General features: G+C 43.1%; 3 protein-coding genes across 4 annotated transcripts; 2 read left to right on the top strand and 1 right to left on the bottom strand.

Annotated features, from left to right (window-relative positions):
• Nucleotides 1-1054: 1054 nt before the first annotated feature.
• On the top strand, nt 1055-2389 carry LOC129362541 (endonuclease domain-containing 1 protein-like). The gene is made up of 2 exons (XM_055034102.1): nt 1055-1419; nt 1689-2389. The coding sequence occupies exons 1-2, from the start codon at nt 1135-1137 to the stop codon at nt 2271-2273; spliced, it is 870 nt and encodes a 289-aa protein (XP_054890077.1). The 5' UTR covers nt 1055-1134; the 3' UTR covers nt 2274-2389.
• Nucleotides 2390-3670: 1281 nt separating this feature from the next.
• Nucleotides 3671-8765, bottom strand: si:dkeyp-121d2.7 (zinc finger protein 251). 2 transcript variants are annotated; one of them, XM_055034094.1, is made up of 5 exons: nt 8265-8765; nt 7863-8185; nt 6674-6957; nt 5479-5590; nt 3671-5363 (listed from the first exon to the last, which is right to left on the bottom strand). In XM_055034094.1, exons 2-5 carry the CDS (start codon nt 8161-8163, stop codon nt 4342-4344), a joined length of 1719 nt encoding a protein of 572 aa, XP_054890069.1. In that variant the 5' UTR covers nt 8164-8185; nt 8265-8765; the 3' UTR covers nt 3671-4341. The 2 variants fall into 2 exon arrangements, with proteins under 2 accessions (XP_054890069.1, XP_054890068.1); XM_055034093.1 differs by having other exon boundaries at nt 8590-8765.
• Nucleotides 8766-9543: 778 nt separating this feature from the next.
• mif (macrophage migration inhibitory factor) lies at nt 9544-10615 on the top strand. Its single transcript, XM_055034111.1, has 3 exons — nt 9544-9762; nt 10099-10271; nt 10350-10615. Exons 1-3 carry the CDS (start codon nt 9655-9657, stop codon nt 10414-10416), a joined length of 348 nt encoding a protein of 115 aa, XP_054890086.1. The 5' UTR covers nt 9544-9654; the 3' UTR covers nt 10417-10615.
• Nucleotides 10616-10908: the final 293 nt, after the last annotated feature.

Below are 10908 nucleotides of genomic sequence, written 5' to 3'. Positions count from 1 at the left end.
TGTTCACATTTAACATAAGCATGAATTAACAGTTAAAAAGACAAAACTCTTTTGGACCTGCAGCAGATGAAAAGTATAAGCCGTTATGGTTCTGATCTGAAGAAATAGATATTTAAGAAGCAAGTGCAATTTTTCAAATCTGGTTTTATATGGAAAACACAGAAGTGATATAAAGTTTTCAATTGCACAATTAAACAAGGGAAACAATTACTTCAAAAGCTTGAAGTTATATCTGAACTTCAGCTTGCAATCTTAGACCTAAGGCCCAAAAGCTATTGTTTATACTGAGTTTTAGACTTGATTCCTCCATCCATTTTCTTACATGCTTCGTCCACTGGGGTTGGGAGGGAAGCCGGTGGCTATTTCCAGCTGTAAATGGGCAACAGGTGGGATACACTCTGAGACCAATTAACCTGACAGTTATGTTTTTGGACTGTGGGAAGAAGCCAGAGCACCTGGAGAGAACACACGAATGCACAGGGAGAACATTGCAAACTCTTTGCAGAATTGAACCCAAGACGTTCTTGCTGCAAGGCAACAGTGCTATCAACTGCTCCGCTGTCTAAGCTTATCTAACTTTTCGCTTTGCTGACAGGAAACCCCCCCCCCAAAAACCAACAAAAAAAACATGGTTAGACCTCATTTTAATATTTTCAGCTTGAGAACAATTGGTGTTTGCATGTTTTCACTCATGTCATGATGTTTCTGCTTCCTGGAGTGGCTCGCATCTCCACTGCGGTATCTAAGACGATCTCTGAAAGCAGGCAAGTACTACAAAAAACAGGAAGTGGTGTGTGTGCGTGTGTCAACAATTTGTCAAATCAATTATTTTTCTGCAGTTTGCTAATTACTTATACTCTTTTGTACAGTTCAACATGTGTTGCTGCTTTACTCGTGTTGAAGAAGCCCAGATGCAATTTTTCAAGAAATGTGACTCAATGACGCATTAATAAATTTCCATTCCCATAAACATGAAATTTATGAGTAGTTTCATAATGGTGTTAAAGCCACAACCCACTTCTTCTATGATTTCCACGCAGTATTTAAATGACAGCTCCATCTCTTGCACATATTTCTCCTGTCCTTCACACAAAGTGTAGCTCTGCTATCTTGCTCCAAAGGACTGAAAGAAAGATGGTGCCAAACGGAGCTCTGTTTCTTCTCCTCACCTGCTTTTCGGGCCTGGTTCATGGCGAGGTTGCTGCAAACTTTAGCAGCTGTCTTGAGTTCTTCTACAGAAACGAACCACCCAAAGGCATCACTGGACCAGAGTATCGGCATATCTGCCAGTTGTACCGTAACGCCTACCGCTTTGCCACCCTCTACGACTCAAAGTATCGGACACCGCTGTACTCTGCCTATAAACTCCACAGCCCAGATGGGAAGAGACCTAAACCTGAATGGATGATTGAGCCTCAGGTAAGACCTGATGTCCAACTTGTTTTTCATTTCCAGGAAATAGTTGGGAATGAAAAGAATCTGCTATACTAGAAAACGCCTCTTGTAGCTTTTAATATTTTTATTCCAAAAACATTTGGTCGTTTTTGCAATTTCAGTGACAAGCAGTGTCAGCAATGACTAAATGAATTTTGCTTATTGTTTTTAAATGATCTGTCTTTATTTTTTTATTTCTCTTTCCTTCTTTTTTTTCTCTGTTTTTTTGTCTTCTTTCTTACTGTATGTTTTAGTTGGCAAACAGCAAAGGTAACAAAAATATGATGTACATCGAAAACCCAGATCAAAATGTGAAGGAGAGCCAGGCCGTGAATGATGACTACAAACACTCCGGCTATACCAGAGGCCATCTCGCCCCCAGCAGCCACCAAGCGACAATGGACGATCGGAATGCCACTTTTACCCTGACAAACATCGTTCCTCAAACAGCTACCTCCAATAACCAGGACTGGAGCAAGTTTGAACAGAAGATGTCGGCCAGATTTAAAAATGTCTGCAAAGATAAATTGTATGTAATTACCGGGATCATCCCTTATAAGTCAGGAGAGCACAAAATCAAAGATAGGGTGTTCATTCCCGAGTACATATGGTCTGCTTACTGCTGCGACGACAATAATGTTGGACAGGATCAGGGAAAATACTTCCGCACTTACGCTGCTGTGGGAAGAAACGATCCCAACAGTGGAGATGATGTGGTGGAGAAAAAGAAATCAGGCTATGATGTTAAGGAGATGCCCTTAGAGGAACTGGAGCTGATCCTGAAAAAGAAGCTAAACATGAACATAGCTCTGTTTGATGGGCACTGTGGAGCTAAGTAGCAAGAAGCTCAATTTATTCCAGAACAAAAGTGGAGCATTTTTACTGATGGAAAATGATGATGGTTTTTCAATGTATTCTTTGCATCATCTTTTAATAAAGCATTTCTTGGCATGAACTGGATTCTTTATTTCAGTTGATGAAAACAAAAATCAGTCATGCATATAATAATTACAATGTTAATATTATATATTAATATTAATCTTGATGCATTCTAGCTTCCATTTTCAGTTCAGTTCACTTACAATCCTACTATACCACCTGTCAGCACTATCAGCACTGTGATTTTTTAAATAAATTTTGTGCAAAGCTACACATAAAGCCGTGGATATGAAGCCATAGTGCGTTATGATTGCAAATTTTTTTCTCCATGCTCTGTAGAATTCATCAGAAAGTGATGCAAGGATTACAAAGAAAGAAAAGAAGAAGCTGAAAGAGTTCAAAATGCAACTCACGTCGAACGGATATTTCACAGGAGAAAATGAATTAACATTTTTCAACCCAGGTGTTGCTTCAAACTTTTGTACGTGCTTAAGAGAATAAGTGAACAAAATAAATACAATTGTGGGGGACTCAGGACTTTAGGGTGTATCAGACCTCTCATCTGTCGACAGACGTTTTCTTTTAAAACATCAATAACAGTTTCCACGATTTATTTATTTATTTTTTTGTCATGTCAACTTAAATATTTACCTGTAAACACATCTGAAATTCTTTCATTTATGTCTCAGAACTTAAAGGAATAAAACATAAAAAGTTCATTCGTGTTTCTCATGAAGGGAAACAGTCCATCTCTCTGCACAGAGTGAAAACTGTGGTTGCTGTTGCAAAATCTTTGGTAGTGAACAGATCAAGAAATTTATCTTATCACTCTGCTGAATAGAAGAGTGGCTGTATTTGGTCAGCAATATTTTTTTTAATGTCAGAAACGTTTCTGACATTGAAAATGACAAGTTTCACCTAAACAGATGAAAATAAAAAGTGATACAGGAAAAAGTGTTTTTTAGTTGTGCAGTAACTATACTCATTTAAGATTTGTTGACATTTTGGGGTTAGTTATCTTTTTAGTTTTTTCAATAAAAAAGTAAAATTCACTTAAACAATATAGAAGGAAATAAAGTTATGCCCCACGTTGGAGTGGGGCATAACTTTAATAGACGGACGTTTTATGATAAGAAAGAAGGAAAACCACCTATTTGGTTGATCATCCGGGACACCCTGCTCACCCTCGACTAAAGATGTTGCCTCAAAGCCGTAGGAAAAGACGAAGTGGCGCCACCTAATGGACAAAACGTGTTCATCTCATCTAGTTCAGCTTCACTCTACCGGTTATGCAGCGCCCTCTGCAGGCACTTATCATCTCATTATGAACCTTCAAATAAAGTCAGGTGTGCGATGGTTCAAGATGTATTGAAATGTTTAATTTTGTAACAGAGAGCAAAACACAAAGATACAAAATACAAAGCTTACAAAACTGTCAATTGTATTGGCAGGAAGAGAACGGGGCTTTAGTACAAGTGGACTATTGCTAAAAAATAATAAAAATTCACAATGTAGTCTTGCTCATAAATTATTTCAGGTTTTACACGTTTCCACAGAAAATGGACTTTGTTTTTCCTGCAATAAAATGAGTTTTATTGTTGATTTCTTGCCAGCAAAAATCTCCCACATGTGCACTTTTAACCTCAAAGATAATCATCATCACAGTCATCAGCTAACTTCTACAACGGAGTACTAGGGGCACACGAAGAAAATAATGATTATTAAATAAAGTCATAATATTGTGAGAATGAAGTCACAGTCTTGCAAGAACAAATAATATTACGGGAATAAAGTCATACAAATGGAATTAATACGAGAATAAAATCATAACATTCCAACTTTATTCTCATATTGTTATGATGTAATTCTCAAAATATCTCGTGATGTTATGACTTCATCCTCACTTGATTGATTACTTGATTCGACCTTATTCTCATAATTACATTTTTTTCCCCTTACAATGACCCTGATACTCCGTCGTAAACTTCAACTTTCTCTAGAGTTTCTCCGTTCTCCATGAGGCCTTTTCTAGAAGCACTGATGGTTCTTCAGCTGCTCGATATCAAAGAAGCTCCTCCCACAGTTGGAGCACTGCAGCGGTGTCTTCTCGTTGCTGTGTATCAGCTGGTGTCTCTTTAAATACTCCACGCGGCTGAAGCGCTTCCCGCAGGCCTCGCAGCCGTACGGACGTTCCCCCGTGTGGATCCGCTGGTGCCGCTCCAGGTTGCCAAGGCGACTGAAGCAGCGCCCACACTGCGGGCAGCGGTGCGGTCTCTCGCCCGTGTGCACCAGGTGATGGCGCTCCAGCGAGCGCGAGTGTGTGAAGCGTTTCCCGCAGATTTCGCAGCAGTGCGGCCGCTCTGCGGCGCAGGCGCACTCGTGGTTCTTGAGGGCCCAGGCGTGGCTGAAGGTGTTGCCACAGTGGGCACAGGGGAAGAGGCCCACCTCTTCTCCGCTGCCCTGCAAGTGGGCGCCACCTAGTGGACAGGGGTGCTCGTCTAGCTCCGCCTCTGAAGTGAAGCCTCCGCCACACTGTGGACAGAAGTGCAGCAGATCTCCTCCGCCCTCCTCCTCTCCGCTCTCCTCCACGCTTCCGGGAGCAGACGGATGGGGCAGTTGCTCTGGCTCTGCCTGCTCCACAGCACCTTCTGCAGGTGTTATAGCAGCACAGTCCACTTCTTTCAGCTTCTTTGACCAGCCAAGCTTCAGCTCCGCTCCATCGACGCCTCCAGCCCTTGCATCATCCTTCACTCCGACTTCCTCCCTCTGCAGAGCAGGGGGCGGAGGACCCAGCTCGCCCTCGTGCTCCAGCCCGTCCAGTCCGATGTACTTCGGCGCCACGCTCCTCTCGCTCCCTTGCACCTCCTCTGTGTCACGCTGCGACGCCGTCCTGGACGCCTGCTCGCGGCCTCTCTCGGCTCTCAGCGCAGACTCCAGGCCTCGAAGCTCGTCCATCGTCATGCCCCCGTCTGCTGGTTCGGAACGTTTCAGAGCCCAGTCCTCCTCTTCCTCTTCTTTCTGATGAAGAGCTGAGGGGCAATCTGAAATGTCTGCAACATAGACACAGAGTGAGGGAGAACAGCGTTTGTGTGAGGAATGATTTTCACTTTCTTTTCAGATTTTCTAACTTGCCCTGCCTCAGTCTGAGGGTCGTGAGCTCATTACCTTCACTCTGGGGTTTGGAGCCAGTGAGGAGGTTCTGGTTGGGCGGATTCATCTTCAACGCCTCCTTTATGAGCCTCAGAGAAGCAGGCTGATAGCCCTCCGTTTGAGAAAACTGCAGAGTTAGAGAGCAAACAGCTGAGTCATGGAGAGAGAGTTTATAAATCAAACTGAATTGTTCACATTTAACATTCACAATGTTCAAATATCAAAGATGGTTCCATTTTGGTTTTGGAACCAAACCAAAATGAAAAATCTAATTTCAGTCTTTTTTCTTTGTTTTTTTTTTTTCTTTAGTTTTTTTAAACATTTTCAATATAAGACAAATAATCAAGACAAAAAAAATGGGTTTGCTACTAACAGACAATATATGCTATGATTCTTATCTGAAAAGTGTGGCATGGATTTTTATTCAACCACCTTGTGTCAGTCAGTGTTTTATAGATCCACCTGTTGCTGTAATTACAGTGCAGCACAGCCTTGATGTTTATATCTGCCAGTTTTGCACTCCTTGTTCATTTTTCTTGTAAATTGTCTCAGTCAGACTGGATGGAGAGCATCTCTTTATATTAATGTTCAGATCTTAGCATGGCAATGACAATTACTTCATGCGGATGAACTCTAAAGGCAATCAGTTCCACTGGGTTTTATTTATTAGTTTAATTCATGCATCATGTAAAAGCTTGTAGCTGTGCCATGACATAAGGCAATGGAAACAGATTACTTAAAATGTTTGTAATTATCTTTATTCCATGCTAACGTCTTCATGTATCAGCTGCTAGTTCAGATTATACGACTGATTTTTATCTCTTTGGTGTATTTTTTTTTTGTTCAACACTGTAAGACTAAGCCGAGATGAAAACGTACCACTTGGTTACGTGCTTGCATAGCAAAAAGCTTCATACTGCTGCTAGAATTATTATAAAAGCTTTGCTGTACTTGAGAGTTGAAGATTTCCACTCAAGAGGGAAGCCTAGCAGCTTAAAAAAAAAAAAATCAAATCAACAGCGTTCTCTTTATCGCCAACATCTCTGCTGTGATTTGTTGGTGGAGAAATGCAAGCGAAGCTCTCATCACCTCTCCTCATTATCTTTCCGTCAACATTCCTACTCGGTCTACGTGAAGCTGCCGAGCAACACGGTGATGCTGTGCCACTTTCTCCTCCTACTCCTCCGCCGAGAAAGCCCGTCTCCCTCACCTCCTCTTTGATGTTGGCGTTCTCCTCCCCCTCGCCGCTGAGGCTGCCCTCCCCGTCCTCGTCATCCTCCATGTCTCCCTCGTCTTCCTCATCCCGGGGGAACTGGACGAGGTACGCCTCCCTGGCCTCCTTCCCCCCTCTCCCTCCTGCTCCCGTTACTAAGCCTAAAGCCCCTCCAGCTCCTCCTCCCCCGTCAACACCTCCTCCTCCTCCTCCATCCTCCCACACACCTCCAGGCCATCCTTTGCTGTGGACTGCTGCTGGGACCTTTTTCAGCTTGCTTCCTGCAGTGAGGGGAGGGCGGCGGAGGAAGGTGTGGAGACAGAGGGCACAGGGAGACAGAAGATGAAATATGAGGGGGAGCGAGACGAGTGGGAGGAGATGATTGGGAGGTAAAGAGTGAAGGATGAAGGAGAGACAAGGGGAAAGAGACGTAGAGGAGGAAGATGGAGAAAGGAGTCAAACAGAGGTTGGGGTGAAGGAGAGAAGAAATCAACCAGGGGGAGGAGTAAGCATGATGAACAAGTGAGGAGAGGGGGCGTAGAAGGACACGCAGGAGAGTGGGAAGGAGCGGGGGGGAAAAAAAACATGTGACAGAAATGACAGAGGAGAGGACGAAGCGGAGTTGTTGAGAAGGAGAAGAAACGGGGTGACATGTTGAAGGAGAGGATGAAAAGTGGAAAAAAGAGGAGAGAAGTTGAGTGTGTAATTATGGAGGGCGGTGGAGAGAGAAGCAGGAGAGGAAAGGAGGCGGGGGAGTATATGTGTGTGTGTGCAACGTGATCAAGGAAAGAAACAGAGCAGGAGGAGGAGATGGGGGGAGGAGAGCGGAAGGAGGAGCAGGAAGGGGAGGGGGGAGGCAGAAGGAGAGGAGCAAGGCAGGAAGGGAGGGAGCAGAAGGAAAGAGGAGTGGGAGGGCCAGAATACAGTGCAAAGAGAGGAGAGGGGGGGCGAAGGATGGAGGGAAAGATCATGAAGAGGAGGCGGAGGAGGAAGGGAGAGAGATCAGCTCTTGCCAGATGGTTTCCAACAAAACAAGAGTGTCAGTGTCTGCACAGCGAGATTAAAGCTTTTTTTTTTTTCAGTTAAAGCACACAAACGCAGATACATCTTTGATGGAAATGACAGACACGTGAGTCACTGACAGGCTGTGGTAAAGTCTTCAACCACTCTACATCAAAATACTTACGGGCAACGTCAACTTTCCGCTTCTGCCGCCCTCCGACCTCCTCGCTTGCATTCAGGCCGGCGTTGCGGCGGCTGGCCGCCCAGCCCATCCCGTACTTGCGCTCTGTCCTCAGCTTGCTCTCCGTGAGCTTGAGCCGCAGCTTGAGAGCCTCGTTCTCCTTCCTGTTGAGGGACAGCTCCACCAGGTAGTCGTTCACCGTCTCCTGGAAGAGCTTGCTGATCTCGCACACGGAGGCGCGGATCAGGCTGTCCATGACGGCCGTCAGATGCGTCTCAAAGGCGCTCACCGACTCCTCCATCATCTCGACTCGGAGAGCTGTGGATCTGATCAGAACTCAGCCTTAATTAACTGGTGACTGCGTTAACAAAGATTTACAAACTGGATCCTGGAAGCTGACCATACCTAATCGATTAAAGATGCAGGAAATCACCTCGGTAGCCGTTACTTTAAGTTAGCTAGCTGCTGCTATATTTTAATCAACTGTTCATCTCAGAGGACTCAGTATAGATGTACTTACCACACCTGTAACAATTTAATCACACTACAGCCCCTCCATTCAGCCCTGTTAACCGTAACCACGGGGATATATCAGTTTAATTAACACCAAACGAAAGGTTTTCGTCAATTCCTCTTGTTAGTAAACTCTCTAACATGTCAGAATGTTAAAGTGGAATGCAGGAGGGTTTCCAGTGTTAGCATCAAGGCTAATTTAGCTCTTTATACGCACCTTCTGCAGACGATACCCACGTTTTAACTTAGCAGACGTGAAATTAAAACACACAGTGTGGTTTTACAGGTTGAACTGGGTGAGTAAGTCATGGGAAGCGCTGACAAAAGAAAGCGCAATCCAACTTCAGCCCTCTCCGTCTCCCTGTCCGCTGCTGCTGCCGACACTGTTTTCCTCCTCGGCTCCCTCAGCACTGCTTATGATGCCTGCCCACTACCGTAAATACCGTACTACGACGTTCAGGCGCAATCTCGAAATGATCATCCTCTATTTGCGCTGAAATGCTTTTAATTGCGGGACTGTTGGGGTCCGTTAACACATCGTCTTATCTCAGAAAATAATTTACTATGAAATCAGACACAAACATGGTTTTCTTATTGTTTACTTTTTTTTTAGTTCTAACTAACTAACTAACTAACTAACTAACTAACTAACTAACTAACTAACTAACTAACTAACTAACTAACTAACTAACTAACTAACTAACTAAGGTTAGTTTCGAATTTAAATTGACTTGACAACACAACCACATGCTGAATATTTATTGAACTAAACCTTGCATCTTGCCTAAAATAGATAAGGAACACGTTGGAGCCACGCAAAAATAATTGTCTTGTTCTTGATTTTAAAGGCTAACAACATAAGTGTAGAAAGAATGAAAATGAAAAATATTAAGCAATTCAAATTACATTAAAATATTATAATTTTAAAGGTTAGCAAACAATAAAAACAATTTGTTCTGTTATATTTGGAGATTATTGAAAGAGTATGAAATTAGCTGGTTAGTTTATTTGTTTTCTAGGATCCACCGTAGCTCCATCATGAAAATATTTTTTTACAACACTAAATAAATTATGGGAAAAACAGAAGTACGTTCACGTCACACCCTCTCGGAGTGATCAGTCTTCCAGGGCCACAAGAGGCGCTGTGGACAATTTCTGACATTGTGGTCGACCGAAACTACAAAAGAGAAAGAGGAAATTATCTGGTCTTCTTCCTTCTGTGAGTAGAAGGAGAGCGAAACATCTGCAGCTCCAGCAGTGGAGAAAATACACAGCGATAATCATGCCGATGTTCGTGGTGAACACCAATGTGGCTAAAAGCGACGTCCCTGCGGCTCTGCTGTCCGAAGCCACGGAGGAATTGGCCAAAGCGATGGGCAAACCCGTGCAGGTAGGCCGGAGGACACTCGGTTCTGGAGAATCAATGTGGACCTCGTGTTGTTGATATGGGTCGGTTTTATTTGTGCTTTTATGATCATGTCATGTTGACAGAAATACGGCTGCATTTCATTTGCTATGTGAGCAGATGCTTGTGAAACTATGCAAGCATGGCCTGGACTGAGCATTGATGAATGATGAACCTAAGAGGACGATTTATTTGTGGCAACTTTAATAAAGTAAAAGTACAAAGGCGTCAACTGGACCACAATAGACATCCTAAACCTTGAACAAATTTAATTTAAGGTTTACTTTTCTGGTATCTGACTGTGTTTGTCTTGCACACCAGTACATTGCTGTGCACATCAACCCTGACCAAATGATGATGTTTGGAGGAAAAGGAGACCCCTGCGCCCTCTGCTCCCTCCACAGCATCGGCAAGATCAGCGGCGCTCACAACAAGCAGTATTCAAAACTGCTGTGCGGACTGCTCAACAAACACCTGAGCATCTTTCCTGACAGGTAATAAATACACAAGTGCTGCTTCATATGACCTAAGATCAACACTTGTTAACTTGTTGTTTCCTGCGTCTGTCTCAGGATTTACATTAACTTTGTGGACATGGATGCAGCCAATGTGGCCTGGAACAACACTACCTTTGGCTGACCTGGAGGTCAACTTTCTAAAACAGTTCATTCCAGCTTTTTCATACTTCATATAGTCCAAAGCGATGCAGTGGATAACAAAGGCAGTCAGACGTTTGGATTAGAACAGTCAGAATACTGTGGAGCTTGTCCAAAAAGCACTTAACTCGACCCTTTGCACTATTCCTTTTCCATCCAAAAATAAAAAAATCCTGGATGAAGCCTTGTTTTCTTTGGTTGTCTTATTACTTGCAAAAAGTTAATGTGGTTAAGCTAGACTTATTTTTTTTTTACGCAAACCAAACACTACAGAATCACAATGAAAGTAGGACACCAACAAAAAGTACAGCTGAGATGAGAAAATTGGGTCATATATCACAGATGGATTAAAAATTCAGAGACAAAAAAAAACATGTAAACCTATTCAATTTTACAGATAAAAAACCTGACTAAACCACACAAAATAAATGTAACAATTTAGAGTAATTGTAAATACAGCTAAGTATATATTAAC

The sequence above is a fragment of the Poeciliopsis prolifica genome, unplaced genomic scaffold (assembly GCF_027474105.1).
Source record: "Poeciliopsis prolifica strain line A6 unplaced genomic scaffold, Auburn_PproV2 SCAFFOLD009, whole genome shotgun sequence".
In the NCBI taxonomy this organism is placed as follows: Eukaryota; Metazoa; Chordata; class Actinopteri; order Cyprinodontiformes; family Poeciliidae; genus Poeciliopsis; species Poeciliopsis prolifica.
The sequence above is the reverse complement of the archived record's forward strand: the minus strand, read 5'-3'. Positions and strand labels throughout refer to the sequence as shown.

What these genes read in the sequence shown, in the direction of transcription:
- LOC129362541 (XM_055034102.1), top strand. Translation starts at nt 1,135, where the DNA reads ATGGTGCCAAACGGAGCTCTGTTTCTTCTCCTCACCTGCTTTTCGGGC. An exon ending in AATGGATGATTGAGCCTCAG is followed by an intron (nt 1,420 to 1,688) that starts GTAAGACCTGAT and finishes TGTATGTTTTAG; the next exon opens with TTGGCAAACAGCAAAGGTAA.
- si:dkeyp-121d2.7 (XM_055034094.1), bottom strand. Translation starts at nt 8,163, where the DNA reads ATGATGGAGGAGTCGGTGAGCGCCTTTGAGACGCATCTGACGGCCGTC. An exon ending in GCGGAAAGTTGACGTTGCCC is followed by an intron (nt 6,958 to 7,862) that starts GTAAGTATTTTG and finishes CCCTCACTGCAG; the next exon opens with GAAGCAAGCTGAAAAAGGTC. An exon ending in ACGCCAACATCAAAGAGGAG is followed by an intron (nt 5,591 to 6,673) that starts GTGAGGGAGACG and finishes CTAACTCTGCAG; the next exon opens with TTTTCTCAAACGGAGGGCTA.
- mif (XM_055034111.1), top strand. Translation starts at nt 9,655, where the DNA reads ATGCCGATGTTCGTGGTGAACACCAATGTGGCTAAAAGCGACGTCCCT. An exon ending in CGATGGGCAAACCCGTGCAG is followed by an intron (nt 9,763 to 10,098) that starts GTAGGCCGGAGG and finishes CTTGCACACCAG; the next exon opens with TACATTGCTGTGCACATCAA. An exon ending in CTGAGCATCTTTCCTGACAG is followed by an intron (nt 10,272 to 10,349) that starts GTAATAAATACA and finishes CGTCTGTCTCAG; the next exon opens with GATTTACATTAACTTTGTGG.